This window comes from Pinus tabuliformis, chromosome J, assembly GCF_031772625.1.
Source record: "Pinus tabuliformis cultivar Carrire ecotype Pingquan chromosome J, CPIR1, whole genome shotgun sequence".
In the NCBI taxonomy this organism is placed as follows: domain Eukaryota; kingdom Viridiplantae; phylum Streptophyta; class Pinopsida; order Pinales; family Pinaceae; genus Pinus; species Pinus tabuliformis.
The window spans coordinates 391548693-391572137 of NC_142295.1; the positions used below are offsets into that span (position 1 = coordinate 391548693).

Genomic DNA, 23445 nt, shown 5'->3' on the forward strand with positions numbered 1-23445 from the left:
CGCCAGTACAAGGAACGAGCGAAGAACCTTCGAAGTATACCAGAAGTATAGCAGGATTACAGGTGTGGAATTTCAACTTTACCTTTCCGTCAAACGAAAATTTGTTGATCGTCAAATATCTCTTTTATTATATACAAATTTTAGGCAAGCGTGGGTGGACGTCGTATTTTGGAATATGCGTTTCATCATTCCAATTTTGTTTAAAAAACTTAGCTGGTTGGTCAAGATATCACATCTATCTAATAAAAAATATTCCCTTTATTTTACATCTAATATTCTTTTTCTTTATTTTACATTGAGGATTGAGATTTATTTAGAATCTTAATCTCGTGAGCTTTCTCATTTTAAATTTAATAAATTTAAGTTAATGATCAGTGACATTCTCTCTTCTTTAAGAAAGACACTGTATGGATAGCCGAGCTGAAGATTGCATCGATAGGCACCCTCTTGTGCCAAATGGTTTTAATGGGGGTGTGTAAAAAGGTATATATCTACACAGATGTAACACTGTTAATGATTTAATGTTGTTCAGTTGAGTGTTTAATGCTGGCCTCAATTCATAATTCATACATGAGATAATTTGAGTGTGAATTAGATGTTGAGTGTGAATTAGATATTTAAATTTTATATTTTTTAAAAATATTTTAATAATAGATTTAAATAAATTATTTGAAAATTTATGTGAACTAATTTTTGTGGATATCAATTTCATATATATTTATATATAGAAAAATAAAAATAAAAAATATGATTAAATTTTTTATTTGGTTATATATATTCTAATTAGCATTCAAAAATACAATTTAAACAATGAAAAATAACACATTGTATTTTTCGCTTTAGAAAAGTTCTATGGGAAGAAATTTGATCCCTCTAGGTCCATGTTAGATCCATACTTAAGATAGATTTCTGCCCGTTAATTTTGATATTTATAATCATTTTGGTATTTGTAATTTTAAGACTTTCGATTGTTGTTCTTCAACTTGTTTCCCACACTCCCTTTAACATCAAGAAAACATGTTTATACTATTTTCATAGATAATCAAACATATAACCTTTTACATATATATATATATATATATATATAGCTAATTAATATAATACAATGTAGTTTCAAGATAATTCAATTAAAGTTTAATATAGTTTTAATATAATATACTTTAATTTTAGTATGGTTCATAGTTTAATGTTGCGCCAGGGTAAGTTGATGATAGTTTTTCATGGCCTCTTAGTGGCAATGTAAATTTAGAAAAAAAAAACAATATGTTAATTTGGAAGAATGATTAGAGGTACATACACAATGAATTTGAAGATGGTGTAAAATGATGAAATGTTGAAAAATGAATTAACTATGTGAAAATACTTTTAGTTTAAAGAAATTGTGTGTAACTATGTGAATTTAAGTCGACATTCTTCTTTATGTGTGCAAGCATGAAGCCTCCCGGGCGAAAGGCAGCTGAAGAAGGCCAGAAAAAGGGTCACTATCATCTCCTTAACTGGTCATCGTCTTTATTTTCTTGATTTTTCAGATGGCAATGATTGGTTTGCGTAGTCGAGACTGTGGAACAATGGCATTTATATTTGCTACTTCTTTGCTTTTGAACGGGGATAATGCTTTGGCATTGCAGGGCTGGGTAACCAATTAACTCTTCTAGAAAAATTCAACAATTCCAATTTAATAATCATATCGGCCTCTCTTTGTACCTTTTGGGACAATTGCTAGTTTATTCATTGGCTCTAGATTAATTGGGGTAATAGCTTTCGTTACTGGTTGTAGATCTTATAGCAAAATAATTGTAAATTACCGATGGTAAGTTCCCTTGCGTAGTATACTATTGAGCATGCATAAAAGCGGCGCTAGAAGCAACATGAGGGTTAGGAAAGAAAGGCAAAAACATACCTATAAAGGAAGTTGCTTGACTCTGGAAACTCAAACCCGAAGCATATGACTTCAAGGAGGAATTACCATAGAAGGGCTTGCATAGCCATATCCACACTCACAAAAAAGTTGTTTCTCTTTTATAGTAGATATTATTACAGAATCAAAGATAGAATAAAATTTTAAACTTGACATGGGCCTATAGTGACCAACATTAGCATAAGGGTGAGAGAGCAAACTCAGTAATAAGCCAGAGTATTAATTCGATTACAGGTAGAGAGCGTAGCTTATGCCTATGATAAATATCTAGCCTATATACAAAGGGTGAATAGTTATATGAATTAACTAAGCAGAGAGCATGACATACGCTCATACACATAAAGGAGATGTAATTAAGAAATTGGAAGCGCAACTCACGTTGATTCCACCTTCAGCTTCACAAGGCAACGAAATGAGTATTCATTCCAAATAACCAGTCTCAGAGCAAAATACATTCTAGACATCATTTTGCAAAAATAGCAGAAGCTGACAATTATTTACGATAATCAATCCGAGAGCAAGTTATATTATTTTCATCATTCTATAGACATAGTATAAACAGATACTTATTCCAGTTAACCAATCCAAGAACCAGATACACTATATCCTCAATTTGCAAACATAGCAGTACCAGATATTCATTCCAAAACGCAACCCAAAAAGCAAGATGCACCTTTATCCCCAGTATGCAACATAACAAAAACATAAGATGGTGTTATAAATACAAACAGCGAGCGCAAGAATATTGAAACATTCGATATGAGAAATTCTCCATTAGTGGAGACTGTCACAATGATAATCATATTAAATTTGGCATGTATAAATATTTCCACAGCAAGAAAAGGGAAACAAAAACCTTGAACAGGGATTCAAGTTCCGACGAGAATTTAACTACAGATGAAATTCCAGAGAGTGTTAGGCTCTTTAACCTTAAATTAAAGAAGACCCATTAATAGCAACGACTTGACACATAACCGACAGTTCTGGAATCTAAAACAATAAAACTATTCTAGGAAGCTCTCGAGTTTTCCCAATCCATCAATTGTGGTAAGGCGGCCCGGGAAGGAAGTGTGAAAATTTCTAAACAAAAATTCTATTACTGCAGCAACTGATTTATTTTACCTACTTATTTCTCAATAAGTTATTTATGAAATCCCTTCAGTAAATATTAAAATAAATTCCACTGCAGATGTCACACCATTATACATAAACAATATATGCACAAGAATCAGACACATTAACACAGTTATTTTTGGACAATTGTCCCCGGAAAAACCCAATGCGGGAAAACCGGTGCAGCAAAGGAGGGTTTTTATTAATCTTCAGCAACAATCACTTTTACAAAAAGATTTTGCATAGACACTAGGGGAAAACACTTGAGACCTTTCTCTGAGACTTTCTAACACCCTGGAGGACTTCCTTTCTTAACTACGTCAGCCCTATGTCATCCTGCTTGGCTCTGCGCTACTCCGTCCTTCACTGCATCCCTGATCTGCGTCTCCCTCTGCGTTGTCTCTCAGAGCCCCTACGTCACCCTTTCTGAGCTTCCTGACTGCTGCTAGTCACCCCCTCTTCCTCCACCCTGCAACTCTCCCTCTAAAATCGATTTTTCTCTTTGATTTTCGTTGGGATACTGAGTATCTGCTAATGTATCTCCAAATGACCCTCAAGTCTTCTCTTATACTTTTCCTATTGATGAATCAACGGCCGAGATTAAGTCCCTAATCAACGGTTAAGATTAAAACAAACTTGATCCTCGTCTCTTAGAAGTTTCACATCCTTATCCTTATTAATACCCATTAATATATTTTTTTCCTAAATTTAGACTTAGGAACCCATTAAAAATATTAATTATTTTAATAACTCCTCATCTGGATGGAATTCCAAAACGATTTCTGGGTCTTGGAGATCTCATGTGCTTTAGCCTCTCCGCCAATTTTCATGGCTAGAGCACATCCGATGCTACCCCAAATCAACAGGAAGGGGACATGCAAAGAAACCGACCTAGAAGTAACGGGGCGTCGAATTAGTACTCGTCATGCCATGGAAACCCAAGTACGCGACTAAAGAAGAATGGCGTGGGTATACCTGCAATAGTAAGCCACAAGAAATGTTAGAATTAGGGAATATGAACAGCTCCAAACACCTTAAAATAAAAGAAACCCCAACCCACTAAGGAGTGAAGAGGGGATATTACCTGTGTAGGGGTCGCATAGTAGAAACCCATCTTGGCAATCGAACCTTCACATCAAAACCCAACACGAAATGTGTTAATGTAAATGAGCACAGGAAATGACATAATAAACGAACCAGGATTGCAAGGAAAAAACTTTACCTATGACACCAGTGGCTATATGTTGGTCGTTAGAGCTCCAGGTCAGCCTTATGGAAATCCTCAGACCATTCCTGTGGAAGAAAAAGAGGGGAGATTAGAAACGCGCTGAAACCAAAGGGGTTAATTTACTAGCTTGGAATTCTAAGAAGAAAACAAGAACTAAGATTACTTGGGCGAGTGGATTCGGCATGAAGAACCTCCAATGTTTCCAACTAAAATCATAGCACTGGTATTACTGGCAGATGTATAAAGTAGGGGCAAGAATAACCACCTCGCTACCAAACCAACCCCAAGTCGTCGCAAGGCCTGGCACAAACATGGAAACTCTGGTGCAAACATGGACACTCTGGCGCAAACATGAACACTCTACAACAAAATGTGGCGACAATAGAGGCATACGGTGGGGGTACCGGGTATGGTTGCAAAGACCTTGGCTCTAGTGGCAGAGCGATAAACCAAAAGAATGGAAGGTGAACTGAGTAAATGGTTAGGGTTTGAATGAAATGCCATAAGTCGTTGACGAGGGGGAAGCTAAGTTGCACGAAACGGGGAAACAGGTACGAGTTTTCGAAACGGGAAGCGATACGAAACGTGACCTCCCCAAATTTTGGAAACGGGGAAACGCGAATATATATATATATATATAGAAAATATTTAAATATATATATATGTGTGTGTGTGTGTGTGCGCAATCATAAAGCATAAATGATACATTATAATTTATTACACTTAAACATTAAGATTTAATTTACATCACATTTACTCATGAATGATCACATAATGAAAATAAAAATATCGGAATATCCAAAAGCAACCTTTATTAGATATCCAAATCTCAAAATCAGCCTTTATTTATATTAATATATGAGGTTGCAAGTACAATAAAGACTATAAGGCTGCAAGAGAGAGATCCAAATCAGGATTTTCTGCATCCACATCCCATTCTTTAGAAGGACCACTGCTGTATTGGGAGTCTCCTCCTACATAGTCGAACGACCTTAGTGCTCTTGATTAAATACACATTTCATACCCTAGTACCCTACATGATCTTGATTATTGGGAGTTTCCCCTGCATAGAGGGCTTGTTTATCTTGATTAAATACAAGTTCCATACCCTAGTACATGATAAAATCCAATGGAAACATTGCAATCCCCCCAATCCTGAAATCCTGAAAAACAAATAAGTCTGCTGGCTTTTGAGTGAGATCTAAAACTCTACTTTCTCCATATGAAATCCAATGAGGGCGAAACCACTCTCAAACATCCTGAGTCATTTCATGGTAATGTTAAAAATTTAAGTAAAAGGATGAAAATGAAAAATAAAGGAGAATATCACTTTTACTTTAAGAATTTAACATTACCATGAACTGCATATCAACACTAGGGCAAAAATTCACTTTTATAACTTTAGACACACATCTAGAAAATTAAAAAACAAATTTGAAAAAAAAAAAAAAATTAAAAAAAAACACAATTCAATTGGGAAACGTGGGCTGTATGGCCGGGAAACGCGTTTCCGGCCGTACTGCCACGTTTCCATTTCGGGAAACGTGGCAGTACGTCCGGAAACGCGTTTCCGCGTTTCGTCCCAGTTTCCAGCTGGAAACGGGCCCCCCCCCACGTTTCCTGCAACATAGGGGAGAAGAGATTTGATTCGTTGGAGTCCCATCGCGTTGGCCACAGTCATAGCCAAGTGACACCATACCCCATTCACATGGCCAGGATGCGTGTAGCAACATAGTTGGAGGGGTGGTGATACTGGGGTATAGTTGAAGCATTGAGCGAGTTTCATCCAAGTGAGGGTTTGAACATAGTGTCACACAGAGTAACCCCAAGCAAGGAAGGACCATTGATATGCGCGTTGAACATTAGGAATAAATGTTTGTATATGATTAATATCCTTGGAACAAGGGTGAACATATAGCTTAGGGATTTTGAATAGATTAAAGGGCGTATAGTGAGAGGAAGCCAAATATGTAGAGCACTATAACCCAACTTAGATAGATAAGGCTAGATCAAACATGAGGTTGGTCCGAGCGCTAAGCAGAGAAAGCAATAACTTTAAACACAAGTTAAACCAAGATAGGGACCATCATATGCATGATGTTAGATACAAATATATTCATGCCATGTTGTTAGGCAATGTCACATGGTTCGGGTTCAAGTTCGGGTTCGACAATGATTAGGTTTGGTTTGAGTTCGAATTTTTTGATGAGGTTCGTCATTACGTTTGTGTGTGTATATATATATATATATATAGATATGTATACTAACCTATATTAATTTAAAATGAGTTATAGGATAAAATAGTAAGAAATCAACATCAGTAAACATAAAAAATGATATATCGAACATGGAACCTACAAGGATAAATTACAAGCTTGAGTTGTGACATGAAGTTATGAGTTTTGATCTATAGACTTGGTCAATGGCTATGAGGTTCGATGAGGTTCGCCAAACCTCAATTTTTTTCAAGGTTCGCTGAAATTCGAACCTCAAGGTTAAAGTTCGACGAACCTTGTGACATAGTTGTTAGGTAGAAAGTTAAAAAAAAAATACCAAAGAAGGGATGCACCATATGCAGTGCTGAAATTATTAATTTAAAATGAATTATAGGATAAAATAGTAAGAAATCAACATCAGTAAACATAAAAAATGATATATAGAACATGGAACCTGCAAGGATAAATTACAAGCTTGAGTTGTGACATGAAGTTATGAGTTTTGATCTATAGACTTGGTCAATGGTTATGAGGTTCGATGAGGTTTGTTGAACCTCAATTTTTTTTCAAGGTTCGCCAAAATTCGAACCTCAAGGTTAAAGTTCGACGAACCTTGTGACATAGTTGTTAGGTAGAAAGTTAAAAAAAAATACCAAAGAAGGGATGCACCATATGCAGTGCTGAAATTTTGCATTCAGGTATAATGAAGTGTGATTTGTAGGACAGGTATCTGACATGATACATGTTCGGATTTTTACTTTCATGAAATGTCCCTCTTGGAGCAATATGTTTTTCACCATCTTCAAGAGTATCTTAGAGCCACAAAGGTCTTTTCCTTGAGGTAGAGGGATCACCAAGCAGTGGATCAATGGGATCCATCGGGCCTTCAACATCGGGCATAGGTTCATCCTGTTTTTCTGCATCATCATCATCATTATCCTTCCTTGGAATGGGGAGAACTATGGCTTTTCAATGGGATCCATCGGGCCTTCAACATCGAGCATAGGTTCATCCTGTTTTTCTGCATCATCATCATCATTATCCTTCCTTGGAATGGGGAGAGCTATGGCTTTCCAAAGGGTAGTGTCTTCATTAAAGGTAACATGATGGCTTATTTCCACGTCTCTTTGACTAGGCACATAGATTCTATATGCCTTTGAATTTTCATAGTAGCCCACAAATATACCTTTCTTTCCAAATGCTTCTAACTTGTTTCTTTTCTCTTTAGGCACATGAAAATACACAGGACAACCAAAAATTCTAAAAGGAGAAACATTAGGTTTCCTACCAGTGAAAACTTCTTTGGGTGTCTTGAAATCTAGCACTTGCTGCAAGCTCCTATTTTGAACATACACAACAGTGTTGGCAGCTTCTCCCCATAAGAAATTCGGAAGATCTTGATCATGGAGCATGGCATGGGTTGCTCCCATGATTGTTCGATTCTTTCTTTAAGCAACTCCATTTTGCTCATGAGTGTATGGAACGGTTGTCTCCCTCTTAATGCCAGACTCTCTGCAAAAGTCATTGAATTCATTTGATTCATATTCGGTTCCATTGTCGGCCCTCGAGATCTTATTCTCTGTTTGATTTTCCACCAAGGCTTTGAAAGAACAGAACCATTTGAACACTTCATCCTTCTTCTTCAAGAAATAGATCCATGTTTTGCGAGAGAAGTCATCCACAAAAATTGCATAGTATAAGTTGTGAAAATTCTATCACTGCAGCAACTAATTTACTTTTCCTACTTATTTCATCATAAGTTATTCATGAAATTACTTCAACAAACATTAAAATAAATATTGTTGCAGATATCACATCGTAATACAGAAGAAAAAAATATGCACACATTGACATAGTTATTTTGGACTAATGTCCCTAGAAAAACCCAATGTGGGAAAACTGGTGCAGCAAGGGAGGATTTTATTATTCAACATTGTACAACATGGTGCCAAACTGGCTTACCCACAGATAGACAAACTTCCAGCACTTTCCTAAACCCAACGTAGGCCCTACTGACCTTTGCTACAGCCTGAAACCCTCTGCATCAGCCTACTGAGGCTCTGAACAGCCTCTCTGAGCTTCTGCGTCACTCTTGCAGCCTCTACATGGATGATGCAGGCCCTTCTGGCTCTGCGCAGTCTCTGTTGCCTCTGCGTGGCTTGCTCTAGCTCTGTGTCTGCCTCTTCTGCGCTGATCTCCCGTCTCTCTGTTCCGTACTTGCTGCCTCCTGACTACTCTCCAAACCACTGGTTCAATTTTTCAGCAAAACCCGCTCCAGAAATTGAATTAACTGGTCTCCCTCAGTGTGTTCTCCAAGTGCCCCTCAACCCTCCTCTTATACTTTTTTTGTTGACAACTCAACGGTCGAGATTAAGTTCCTAATCAATGGCTAAGATTAGATCCGGCTTGATCCATGTCTTTTGGACCATTCTAACACAGATTCATATTAATACACATTAATATTTTATTTTCCCTAAGTTTAGACTTAGGGACTCCATTAAAAATATTAATTATTTTAATATCTCCTGATCTGTTTAGAATCTGCCCAAACCCTTTCTAGGTATTGGAGATCTCATGTGCCCCAACCTCTCCACCAAAATTCGTGGCTAGAGCACATCCGATGCTACCCCAAATCAACATAAGTATCCTCCCAATGATGTTACGGGCAACACACCAAATAGGTTAGAATGGACCAATTGAAGAATATCGGTATTTTGGCTTTCACTTGAAGGGAATGGCACCCTTGTAAATTTCCTAGCTGCACAACCCTAACAAACTCCTTCGTGATTCATGTTGAAATCGAGCATACTTGTGACCATCTTCCGTACCTCATGTAAGGCTTTGTAATGTAAGTGGGCGAACCTTCGGTGCCACAGCTCAAATTGAAGTGAAGCATCACAAGTCAAAGCTCCCAAAGGACTTCCTCCAACTTGATAGAGACCATCAACCCTAAATCCAAGTGTGAATGAATCTTTAGGGTTTCTTTGGCAAATAAGTACCTTTCCATCAACGAATGCTACCTTGAAGCCTTTATCTTCCATTGCAAAAATAGACACCATGTTTTTCTTCAAATCAAGCACATACAATACTTCTTGTAGATGAATGGTTTGACCTTGATTCAAGTGGAGAGTGACAATACCTATCCCTTTCACAGGGTAGGTGGCATTGTCTCCAAGTATGATCTCCAAATTAGTCTTCTTTTCAATCAAATTTGAGAGGGCCTCATTGTACCCAGTGAAGTGCCTTAAGGCTCCACTATCAATCAAGTAATGATCCAAAGTATCCGGAGGAGAGGCAGTAGATAGAGTGGAAATAAGATAAAAACTCCTTTTGCTTTTCTACAATCATATCTGGAATTTCTTGATCTTTTGGGAGATCGACCATTTCCATGTCGAGTAGCGAGAGCATTCCTTTTTCCTTTATTGTTGAACTTGTTGTTTCTTTGATTTCCATTGCCTTTGAAATTGTTTTTGTTATTGTCATCATCCCTTAGAGAATTCTTCTTGTGAGGACACTCTCTAGCATAGTGGTCGAACTTGTTACAATTGAAGCACCTTCCTTTTCTTCCTTCTTTGAATCCCTGCTTGAACCCTTGACCTTGTCTCCTTGGACCAGCATTATTTTTCTTCTTTGCATGAGCAGAGAAACCAGTAGGTTCACTTCCATTTGAAGGCTTGTCCCTCTCCATCATCCTCGTCTCCTATTGAGTGCATCTAGCCAATAATTCATCGAAACTAGGAATCATGTCATTGTTGAGAATGGTGGTATTAAACACATCCCATGCTCTTGAAAGACCTCCAAGAGCAATGAGAGTGAGCTCCCTGTCAGCGATAACTTCTCCAATAGATAGGTGGTCATTCTTAATTTGTGTGATCCTCGTGAAGTAGGATTGGACATACTCCTCTTTATCCATCTTGATGTCCTTCAAATTGTTTTTGAGAAAGAGGATTAGATTTGCATTGTTCACTTTGAACATCCCAACCAGCTTATCATATATCTCCTTAGAAGTTTCCAAAACAAGAAATATAGGCAACCAAATGCTTTTGAATAGAGTCACCCAAAATTTTCGTTGCTTTGACCTCACCTTTTCTATACTTTGATTTAGCAGCAACTGGTGCATTTGAAGGAGGTTCCACCACTTTTCTCTGCACATAGTCCAATACTTCATGCTCCTCCACAATCAGCTCCAAAGTCATCTTCTATACATGATAGTTAGATTTGTCATTGAGCTTGTCCTCAATCTTGAAGTAAGATGAAGCCATTGAAACTTGTCTAATAAACCTTTCTTGGTGATTGCTTTTCTCTCTCTTGCTTGGGCTTTGTCTTCACCTGCACTTTGATACCATGTTAAATTTAAATAAAAATGGTATGTTCTACGCTTAGCACAATTACTTCAATGTACTTTTAAGCAGCTCAATGACAATTTCCAAATTACTTTCCAATAGCAATTACAATAACCATAAATCACATTGACAGTAACTGTAGATAAAACATAAAATAAAAATGCAGAAGACAAGTCAAGACAAGAGGACACCAAATTTGGTTGATGCTAGGGAAAAACCCCAATGTGGGGAAAACGCTTGAATTCTTCTTATTATTATATCAAATGTTCAACAGAGAGAGAGAGTACAAATGTCAAAATTGACTTTCCAAATCAAAGACAAAACAGCCCTGTAAAATCTGCAATACTACTTCTCAGTCAACAGCAGTCAAATCAGCCCGAACCAGGAAGTCAACAATAGTCAACGCAGCAGTCAAACAGTCCACTTGGAGCTCGGTCAAACCCAATCAAATTTGGCCTTCCTTGCTGGTCAAAGTCAGCCCAAAACAGTCCTTCAAAGTCTAGTCAAATTTGGTCAAAGGAGAGAGAGTCTGCTGTAATTTTCTGCGGTCAAAGTTGCAGTCAACCCTGAAGTCAATGCAGGTCAAAGTGCCCACTTTTTCTTTATTTTTGTGCTCAGCAATGCGGCCTAGAGAAACCGCAATAATCCTCCAAAAATTGCAGTCAAAACTGGTCAAAGAGTCCTTGGTCAACGCTGGTCAAACTTGGTCAACTCCTAAAATTTTCGGCCCTGCAATTATATCCAGAAATTCGACCTCCTTGTGCCACACGTTTGTGAGAGAGAGAATGCCCAATAGTTGTACAAACCAATGAGACAAGGAGAGAGAAGTATGTGTGAGTGATGATGATGCCAAATTAGGTGAGAGGTCACTTGTATTTATACAAGTCGTTGAGGGTAAAGTGACATGTCCATTGGGCTTCATGACCCTACATGATGATGTGGCTGACCTGAACAATTTGCACGTGTGGGCACAAATCCAAAAACACATTTCTGCTTGTCCAGATTAGATGATCTTTATATCAATTTTGGTCCTCTCGAAAAGAGGAATTTAATGCAATCATCATCTCCATCCAGTGAGCTGTCCCAAGGTGGAATTTGGCCCTAGTTACAAATTTTAACATGGCAGCTTCATGAGAATAAAGCCATGGTTCAAAATTAAAATGGCAGCTTCATATCCATGTCTTTGCATACATGGTACCATTTTCATTGCTTGTTCCATGAGGAATACAACCTATGCAAAGGGCTATGACTTGGTGGTTTTAACATTATTTTCAATATGGCATGGTTAGGAGAGTAAGGAGGTGGCCCCATCAAACCATCATGACATTACCCCCCAAGTTATATTTCATGGTTGGTGTTAAAGTATTGCTAAAGTAGATACATGAAGTAATAAAAAGGGGAGTGGCACCCCATCCTCAAAGCAACCCATGGTTTAAACTTTAGCCCCTTTGATACACATGATTTAATATGGCGATTAGGCTAATGAATTGTAATGAAGGCATGGCCCTTTATTATAATAATATAACTTTAAACATTGCCTTAACATATATATGTTCTAATCATGCTTGAGGTGCAAAAGGGGATGACCACCTTTGAATAAATTTGCCATCACTTTTATTCTAATGTTGTGGACGACAATTAGAAATCGTAACTCCTAGCCACACTCCACCATAAGCCCAAGTCATAATAAAATGGAGGCCAAATAATATACCATAGGACCATAGGACATGCCAAGTGCAACCAAGAAGAGAGACCCATGTACTAAGTTAATCCACCACATAGCCATTGATCCACCATGTAGCAGTATCCCATGCATCACCAAGATCAACCAAAGGTGAACCATCTCCCAGCAAAAGAAGATGTGTTTCCCAATATATTACCCCTGAAACTCCAGTCATATGATGAGAATCACAATTTTCCACTTGTGCCAATATGATATGTAACACTGCTGATATATAATGGCTGCATGGCAGTAGAGCATTGTACTGGAAGAGACTGATTAAACAGCCACTAAATTCAAACAAAATGCAATCATCGCATTCTTCTACACATGCAAAGGGAACAGAGGAAAACAAGAGAACTCTATTACACTATAGCAAGCAGAAGAAAATTAATATTCTATTTAAAGATTCAACCAGCAGTCAACCCAAGCTAGACAAAGACACAAAATTCAATTACTGAGAAGGATAATACTTGTGTCAATTTTCAATGTGTACGTGAGTTTTAACTCCATCAGAAGTTTTAATCCGCATAAATGGACTTAAGTACACCATGTCACCATCTGATTTAAGACATCACTGAATGAACTTCCAGGAGAAACTGGTTATGGGTTAATCTTATCATATTTTCTGTTGACAGAGCAACTTAGTGTACTAATAATACAATTTTTCAAGTCACAATGGACTAGAACATGAACAAGAAGTAGACCTGAATTAGCAATAGTACAAGGTCACTAAAACATCCCAATTAAAAGTAAATGATTTGCTATGATAAACACTCCTAAAAATTTACCATTGCATCGTGGGCATAGTATCGGTACCCTAAGAATATAAATTCATGACTTAAATTATTGCAAGTTACCTCCATCACAAGCCCATAAGTTGCAGTAGTTGGCCGTATTCCACTGTGCCTCATTTGCTGTAAAACCCAAATTGCACCCTCCCACTCTTTGTGAGGGACACAGGCATTTATAAGCTGCAGTACACAAAATAAGAATTTAATAAGCTGCTAGATAAAAATGCCCTCAAAATAATTCAATGGAGTTCCCCAGTAACAAACTTCTTTTTAAACCTCATGATACAAATCTTCATACTGTATGGGGGACTACACAAGTTACTGAATTTTGAGATGCTTAAGCCTTATATGACAACAAAATCTGGCATTGGAAGTACAAACTACAAAGTACTAGCAATGTAACTGTGTCTATTCTGTAAATCCAATAACTCTAAATCCAAAGCATCCTTCCACCTTATTCTCTCAGTTCAGATATAAGCACAGTTAGACTGAGACGGCAATGCAAAACACTCACACGCATGAAAGAAAGAATGCAAGTATGAAGGAGATTGCAGCAACAGTACTTGTTGTACTTTAAATTGTATTGGGTTTATAAAGGAGTACAAAATTGGTGGATGGGAATATTTTATGAGTCAGGTGAGTGATCATTTTTTACCAAGTCACCTAAGAAATATTCTACAATGAAATAGGTGTGATACAAAATATAAAATTGCAAATATGACACACATTGGACCAGGTCAACTGGCACTAAGTCTCATTATTTCTTCCTTCTAGTCTCTAGAAAGGAAATTGTCTGCAATTTCTGTTGATGGTCCACCATTTCCAGCTAAGTACATAAATGACAACACTCTGCAAGAGTTGTGTAATCTCTTTGTTGGATTGACCTGTGTGGGGATTGGGAGCTCATAAGGGACATCTTCGAGAGTGCACGCACAGGGATGGAAAATGTTGTGCTGCTGCAGTAGCCAGAAAAAAATAAAACTCGGAATGTCCTCCCAGTTGAAGAAAGAATTTGATAATGGTCTACTGAAAAACCAATTTATAGTGGTCTGCTGGACTGATCTGACAATATTTTCCTGAAGCACTTGCGTAAAAGATGACTTCAATATCCTCGGTTGAGGTGAACCACAAACACAGTCATTATTATAAAGATGTAACTCAATCTACTTTGTGACAGATGCAATGTGGAAAATGTCGAACTCGGGAATAAATCAGCAAGGGTCCAAAAATTGAAAAAGACGTAAAAGTAAGAGAAAATTGAAAAAATCTGCAAAATTTAATAAGTACAAAAATATTCATTTTTTTAATACGTTTTCAGCATCTAAAGCATCCACAATATCAGATAAATGCATTGCCACATAAATATGAAATGAAAGCTAATATATAAGATGTATAAGAAGTCTAGTGCTACATCACATATCAACAGTGAATCAAACCCTAAATCCCGAGACTTGACTCAGTCTCAAGAGTCAAAATATCAACAAAAAATATAATAAATGTATATCATCATCACGAGTCATCTACATGTCTCAAACTATTCAGTTACTGAGTTCCTTTGCCCCTTTTATGGGAATAGGGAATGGCTTTGCCTTTTCCTCTAGAAGAAGAAGGCCCTGCCCCTGGGGCTACAAATGGAATCTGTTGTCCTCTAGAAGCAAAAACAGGAGGTCGACTTTGTCCTCTGCTGTTGCCCATGCTAGATGGTGTCACCTCCTCCTCCTCCTCCCGTTCCGCCTCATGTTCCTGCTCCTCCTCCTCCCGTTCCGCCTCCTGTTCCTGCTCCTCCTCCTCTACCACTCTCTCCCCTATAGCTGCTACCTCCTCTGGTGCCTCTGGACCCACCTCTAACCAATCAGGGACTGAGTCCATGATAGGCCTCTCAGTCTCAACCCTCCATGCAGTTGTGTGTACCATTAAAAAGACTTCGAGAGAATCCAAACCTTCAAATCAACGATTGTTGTTTCAGTGTCTCTCACATTGAGCAATGGATAAAACTCCAAATCCACGCCACAAAACTAACCAGATCTCTTCCTCTTGGGCAGTCACAAACTCCTCCTCTCTCCACAGGCTCAAATCATAAAGGATTTAGTGAAAAATGAGCTAAAAAATTGAACTTTCCCTATAATGTTCCTTTTTCTGGCATTTCTTATGGCATGGTTAGGATGGACCTACAGAATTGGAGACAAACGGGTCACGGGTGTAGGTTTGCGTCATTAGCAGTACTAGGAGCTTTTGGTGGGGTTATGAGGAGTTTTTATGAGGTTCGATGGCATTCGCTTGGTATATTCCATCATCCACATAGTTTGCCTTTCATTCCGTTGCATTTCGACAACTTTCAAAAAACTGAGTTATTAATGGTCCTGACTCAATTAATTACGCTTAAGGTGGCATTTTGTTAGGTCCCTATAATAATAGTGATTACTCCATTACTATTGTAGTTGTATCCCTTATTAATATTTTTGTGCCCCTATTGTCACCATATTGTTATTATTGTGCCCCATAGAATCTCTCTATTGTTATTTTTGTGTCTTTATATTATTATTGTTAGGTCGGCTGGATTATATTGTGACTCCTTAGACTACTATATATAGAAAGGAGATTTTGTCATTTGAATCATCAAAGAATCATTCATTTGTGTAATGTAAAGGAGGCTACCCCCTTGAAGAGGCTGAATTCTAAGGCGTTGATCTATCTTTTCTATCTTTTTGTGAGCTGGTTTCATAACATTTGGTATCAGAGCTTTGGATTCTAGGGTTTCGTTGCTCCAAATAGGTCATCGTGGCATTTTCACTATAACTTTTTTTTTCTGCGATGTTTTAGAAGCGAAAAAAAAACGCATTTGAGACGAAATCGCACTAAACCTTGGGTCCGAATTTCAGAGCTTTTCACGCTATATTTGCGGAGATATGATTTGAGGAAGTTGGTCTTTTTGCAGACTCTTGAATTACATTCCAAACAAGTGACCTGAGGAAAATCGTCATAACTTTCTTTGTGAGCATTAGATTAAAATTTCGTAGGAAGGTACAAAAAGAGGACGGACTGTAGTTTCTTGTATATATTTTTCAAAGCCAAAAGTCGAAACAGGGACACGTGGCACGTCGTACAAGTTCGTTCTATGGAACTAGTCTATAATCAGGTCACTATGGGAAATTTGGCGTAACTCTTCCTTGGAGAATCCAATTTGGATCAGACTGGTGGCATTGGAAAGAGGACGCAGAGGGCTACTGTAAGTCGCAATTTCAAAACTGGGTGATCTGAAATTATAGAGATACATCAGAGGCAATATCGGGCTCCTACAAAGTGAAAAAAAGGTGTGTAAATTTTTTTAAATTTTTGCTTAAGCTTGGTTTGAAAATTTATTTTGAAGGAATTCAAAGGGCATAGTATAACATTATTATTGGTAATTGATACCCCGAGGAAAGAAAATGCAAACACCTAGTAAGCAACCTGAAAGCTCTAGCATGACTCATGAAGAAGAGGAAGAAATGCTACATGATATATCAAAATTACAAGACCAAGTGCAACAAATGTCACTCTCACAAAAGCTAACAGAAGCTAAGATAAATGGCATGGAATCTAAAATAAAGGGCGTGGAAGCTAAGATGAATGGCGTGGAAGCTAAGAAGGACGATTTGAAGATAGATTTGAAAACAGGCATGGCAGATTTGAAGACAAATTTGACAAATTTTCTACAAGAAATAATTACTAATGGTGAAAGGGTAGTAAAGGAAACTCATGATGCGAACAAAAGAAATGTTAATCATGATTTCATAAACTCTAATGTTGGATCGAAAACCCACCATATTCCAAAAATCGATATGAGGAAGTTTGATGGCAAGGATCCCGCAACATGGATATTACAGATAGAGCAATATTTCGATCTCAATAATGTGCAAAACACACAAAAGGTACGTATTGCAACTTTATATTTGGACCCAAATCAGTTTGTATGGTATCAATGGCTTTGCTCTCATAAACAAATTATCACTTGGGCAATTTTTACGGAAGAATTAACAGCACATTATGAAGATACAAAAAGCAACACTTATTTTGGCCAATTGATAAGTCTCAAACAAAAGGGTTCAATAATGGAGCACATTGAGGAGTTCCAAAAATTGAACATAAGAGTAAAAAACATTCCAAAGGAGCATAGGATTGATGTGTTCATAGGGACTTTAAAAGATAATATCCGACATGATGTTCGCCTTTGGGAACCTGATTCATTAGAGAAGACATTCAAGTTAGCAAGAAAAATGGAAAGAAAAATTATGGCAACCAGGAAGCATACCACTCACAACTATAAAGATGGAAGTGTTGTTGCCCCTAGTCTTTCACAACCTATAAGGTTGACACCACAACAATTGAAAGAAAAAAGAGCAAAAGGGCTTTGTTACAGTTGTGATAGCAAATACACTAAAGGTCATAAGTGTGCTGAGAAGAAATTATTCTACATAGATTGTAAAGAGGAAGAAGAAAAGAAGCAAGAAAGGTCAAAAGAAGAGGATATACTCCATGAACAAAGCCTAGATAAAGAAGAAATGAATCTGACCATATCTTGTAATGCATTGGCTGGAATTACCACTCCTCGAACCATCAAGAGAGAACGACAAATCAAGAAGAAAAAGGTAATAGTGTTGATTGATTCAGGAAGTACCGACAATTTTATTCATTGTAAGGTAGCAAAAGAATTGAATTGCTTCCTATATCCAGCACCAGAATGTCAACTGATGGTTACAAATGGAGGAACAATAAATTGCTCTGGAAAGTGCCATAATATCAAGCTATCCATGGGAGAATATGTATTGACTAGCCCAATGCTTTCCATTCCAATGGGAGGTGTTGATGTTGTACTAGGAGTCCAATGGCTACAATCCTTGGGTACAATAGCTTTTAATTTTCAAGAACTTTTCATAAAATTTTCCGTGGAAGGAAAGGAAGTTGAATTAAGGGGTGTTGCAGGAAAACCGGGAAAGATAATTAGCTCTAATGGTATGACAAAGCTTCTAAAAAATGAACAAAGAGGTGTAATTGCACAATTATGTTTGCTAGATGTTTCCACATCGAAATCATCTATTTCTCCAGATCTCCGGAAAGTCTTGGACATTCATTCCAAGGTATTTGAGACTCCCAAAGGTCTTCCACCTATTCGTGATCATGATCATGCTATTCATCTGATTCCAAGAAGTGTTCCTCCAAACATCAAGCCGTACAGATATCCCTATGCCCAAAAGAGTGAAATTGAACATATGGTTGCAAAAATGCTAGAGGTTGGTATAATTCAACCTTGTCATAGTTCTTTCTCTGCTCCAGTAGTATTGGTGCAGAAGAAGGATGGATCATGGTGCATGCATCTGGATTATAGGGAGCTCAACAAGCTCACTATTAAAGATAAGTTTCCCATTCCTGTCATTGATGAATTACTGGATGAATTGCATGGATCAATTTACTTCACCAAGTTGGATCTTTGTTCAAGATATCATCAAATCAGAATGAAGACTGAAGACATTACGAAAACAGCATTTAGAACTCATGAGGGTCATTATGAATTTTTGGTCATGCCTTTTGGCCTTACCAATGCACCTTCTACATTTCAAGGTTTGATGAATTCCATTTTCAAACCCTTCCTTAGAAAATTTGTGTTAGTATTTTTTGATGATATACTAATCTACAGCAAGTCTTGGAAGGGTCATGTTGAACATGTTGACAGGGTGCTACAACTATTGGAGGAGAAACAATTATATGCAAAAGGATCCAAATGTTTCTTTGGAGTACAAGAGGTGGAATATCTGGGTCATATTGTATCTCATGAAGGAGTCAAGGTAGACCCTAGCAAAATTAAAGCCATTAAGGAATGGAAAATCCCCACATCCATAAAGCATCTACGAGGATTTCTCGGGTTGACAGGGTATTATCGCAAATTTGTTAAGAATTATGGGAGAATAGCAGCACCTCTAACAACATTATTGAAGAAAGATGCATTTTCATGGACTCCAGAAGCAACAAAGGCCTTCAAACATCTTAAAGAGGCAATGTGCCAAGCACTGGTCTTAGCTACATCAGACTTCACAAAAACCTTTATTGTGGAATGTGATGCTTCAGGAAATGGAATTGGTGTTGTTTTAATGCAAGATGAAAGACCCATTGTTTTTGAAAGTCGTCCAATCAAGGGAAAGTTTTTACACAAAGCTATTTATGAGAAGGAAATGTTAGCAATACTACATGCACTTAAGAAATGGCAACCCTACCTAATGGGAAGACACTTCAAGGTAAAAACGGATCATGATAGCCTCAAATACTTTTTAGAACAAAGATTATCCTCTGAAAAGCAACAAATGTGGATCACAAAGATGTTGGGTTATGACTTTGAAATCATCTACAAAAAACGGAAGCAAAATGTGGTGGCAGATGCACTCTCAAGAAAAGATGAGGATGTGGAAGCATTGTTTTGTGCCATTTCTATTATCCAACCAGATTGGATAAATGAAGCAAGGGAGGAATGGAAGAATGATGAAGAAGTGTGGGCACTTATTCGAAAGTTACAACAAGATTCCAGTACATCTGATATATTTAGCTGGCAAAATGATTCGTTATGGTACATTGATCGCTTATACCTCTGTAAGAATTCCCAACTCAAACAAAAGATTCTTATGGAATTGCACACTTCTCTCTTAGGAGGGCACTCAGGATTTTTAAAAACTTACAACAAGGTTAAGAAGGAATTTTTTTGGGATAGCCTTAAATCAGATATTCAAAATTTTGTGGTGGAATGTTTGGTTTGCCAACAAAATAAAGTTGAAACAATTAAGACCTCGGGTCTATTACAACCTTTATCCATTCCAAGCCAATGTTGGGAGGATGTTTCAATGGATTTTATCACAGGTTTACCCAAGTCTAAGGGAAAGAGTGTCATCATGGTGGTAGTTGATAGACTTACCAAGTATGCACGCTTTTGTGCATTATCACATCCATTTAAAGCCAGTACAGTTTCTACTGCATTTATGGAAACAATTCAAAAGCTACATGGAAACCCAAAGATTATAGTAAGTGACAGAGATCCCATTTTCACTAGAAATTTTTGGATAGAATTATTTTCTTGTCTCAGTACTCAGTTAACTCATAGCTCATCTTATAATCCTCAAACTGATGGGCAAACTGAGATAGTAAACAAATGTTTGGAAGGATATCTTCATTGCTTTGTATTTAATAAACAGACACAATGGGTCAAATGGTTGCCTTTGGCTGAATGGTGGTATAACACTTCCTTCCATACGGCAAAAAAAATGACCCCATTTATGGCACTTGATGAATATTAGCCACCATCCATCACATCATATTTAAGAGAAAATTCTAAGGTTCAAGCAGTGGAACATGACATCGAGCATCAACAACAAATCCTCCAACTCTTAAAGGATAACCTTGCGTTGGCGCAGAATAGAATGACACAACAGACAGATCAACATCGTACCAAAAGAAGTTTTGATGTAGGTGATTGGGTATTCTTACCGCTACAACCATATAAACAAATGTCCCTCAAGCAAGCTAAGAAAGATAATAAATTATCACCAAAGTATTATGGTCCGTACAAGGTGTTGCAAAAGATTGGTACTATGGCATACAAATTGGAGCTTCCTGCAGCTTCTCGAGTGCACCCAGTTTTCCATGTTTCATGTTTAAAGAAGGTTATAGGCGACAAGATCCCAGTTCAAACAATATTGCCAGAACTTGACAAGGAAGGAAAAATTATATTGGAACCCGAAGCAATCACAGAAACAAGAACTTGACAGCTACGAAATCGATCAATTTCGGAGTATCTCATCAAGTGGAAGAACTTATCCGCTGAAGATTCCACATGGAAGGATGAGAATTTTATACAGAAGCATCCAAAACTACTCAAGCGTTGAGAACAACACTTTTTTGAAGGAGAGGGGCATGTTAGGTCCCTATAATAATAGTGATTACCCAACTACTATTGTATTTGTATCCCTTATTAATGTTTTTGTGCCCCTATTTTCCCCATATTGTTATTACTGTGCCCCATAGAATCCCTCTATTGTTATTTTTGTGCATTTATATTATTATTGTTAGGTTGGCTGAGTTATATTGTGACTCCTTAGACTCCTATATATAGAAAGGAGGTTTTGTCATTTGAATCATCAAAGAATCATTCATTTGTGTAATGCAAAGGAGGTTGCCCCCTCGAAGAGACTGAATTCTAAGGCGTTGATCTATCTTTTCTATTTTTTTGTGAGCTGGTTTCATAACACATTTCGGAATGAATACTTGGCACAACACATTAGTGTAATAGCTCGTTGGAACCAGAACAAGAAGATCTACAAAATGGGATGGCTAGAAGTAATTTTCAATGGCATGAGTAGGCATGGTGGCCAATTTACCATTTTCCCACATTAAAAAGAATATTTTAATTAAGGGAAACATGCTCAATGCTTAAAATAATAATAAAATATGAGCTTCTAGAGGGGTTCATCAAATTATAAAAAGAGGAGGAGGAGGCCACTAGAGGACATCTTGGATTTGACATTTCTTCTTGTATGAGAGGTTGAGAACCTGGTTCTCTACTTCATTGGTAGCCCTAGGACGAAAACCCTCAAGTATGTTGTGGAGTGTTGGACGAAAACCCAACTCTCTTTGAGGAGACTTCATCCAAGAGTTTCATAGAGCTTTAGGGATATTGGAGTGAGGATCATTCAGGTCCTCAATTGGTGCTTCATCATCTTTCAGTTGATTCAATGGCAGTTGTTGTTGGAGGGAGAGTGCAGCAGTTGTGGAGTTTTGAGAGATCAGGATCAGCATATCAGCAGAATATTTGGAGGTCCACTCAGCTATCATCTTTCCTATTTTGTCTCACATATTTCCAGTTGTACTCTGCATGCTATATTATAATAAATGAAGCTGGGTCATTTCTTATGCTGCATTTTCTAATGTTATTTGAGTTTTTGGGTTTACTTCTGCAAATTGTCAATGTATTTGTCATGCTTGTATAATTTCTAGGTTGCTATTTACTGGTGCATTTTGGGGCAATTTCATGGGTTTTTGGCGAAAATGTCGACATAAAATTTTATAGAGAAAATTCTCAGGAAAATACCACAAAATTCCCGAAAGGGACATTACATTCCCCAACTTATATGTTGGCCAAAAAAGAGTTATGATTTTTTGGATCAAATCATGATTTTATCAGGAGTTTATCAATTAAATCATTAGTTTTTCAAGTTTGAAAAACTCCCGAAAAACTCAGTCGATAACATTGGCAAGTAGAAAAACGCATGATTTCCAGATATCATCGGATTGTTATCGGGAGGTTTTCCCCAGATGGTCATTGATGTTAGTGAAGCGTTTTCTTTATCAAGATCGGAGGTTTGACTCAATGCTTGTAAGGGGCACCTCCCTATTGAACTGTGAGGCCTATGAAGTAGGTTGTTGCAAATTTAGTTGTTGAAGGTCGGAAGGGTGAGCACTAGAAGCAGAACGAAGTATATTTAACTTATGCAAGTTAACTTGCTTGAATTTTGTCCCCCCAATATGGAAAGGAATTAAGAGAAGATGACATTATTGTTTTTCTTAGTGTAATAAGGGTTCACAATATTCCAAAAATTCTGATAATTACTTTTGATGTATATCTTATTTTAGTTTATTCCAATATATTATTCAGCAATTATACTTCAGAAATTCAACCATAAAGAATAGTAGAATAGTAGAGATCACAACAAACAAGAGAAGACAAGATTTACCCTGGGAAAACCCACTACAAGGAAAACCCACTACGGGGAAAACCCAACAACCTTTTCCAATAGAGATATTCTTCTTGTTCAATGAGAGACACACCTAGACTTACGGTTAAAACTTAAACCCAGTCTTCTCCTCCAAGTCAAGTCACCCAATCTGATCCTGCACTTCGCTCTTGATCCAGCACTTCAAAATTTCGACCTTCCTGCACTGTTGAAAATCGTAACTAGGTTCGGTTTTCATTATGATGTAACTGTAATCATGACATTGTATATTTTTTATAAAGAGAGAAATTATATTTTATTTTGGAGTATGGGTTTCATACTCAAGTTTGAGTCAAAAGCATGTTCTTCGTTCTTCTAGGTCTTCTAG

General features: G+C 37.4%; 1 protein-coding gene across 1 annotated transcript in view; it reads right to left on the reverse strand.

Annotated features, from left to right (window-relative positions):
- LOC149227424 (pentatricopeptide repeat-containing protein At5g67570, chloroplastic-like) overlaps positions 1-23445 on the reverse strand; it is a 428343-nt gene that overhangs the window by 318054 nt on the left and 86844 nt on the right. Inside the window, exon 5 of the mRNA XM_089377788.1 lies at positions 13399-13512. Within this exon, the coding sequence (XP_089233914.1) occupies positions 13399-13512 (114 nt within the window). The remainder of the gene's footprint in view (positions 1-13398; positions 13513-23445) is intronic.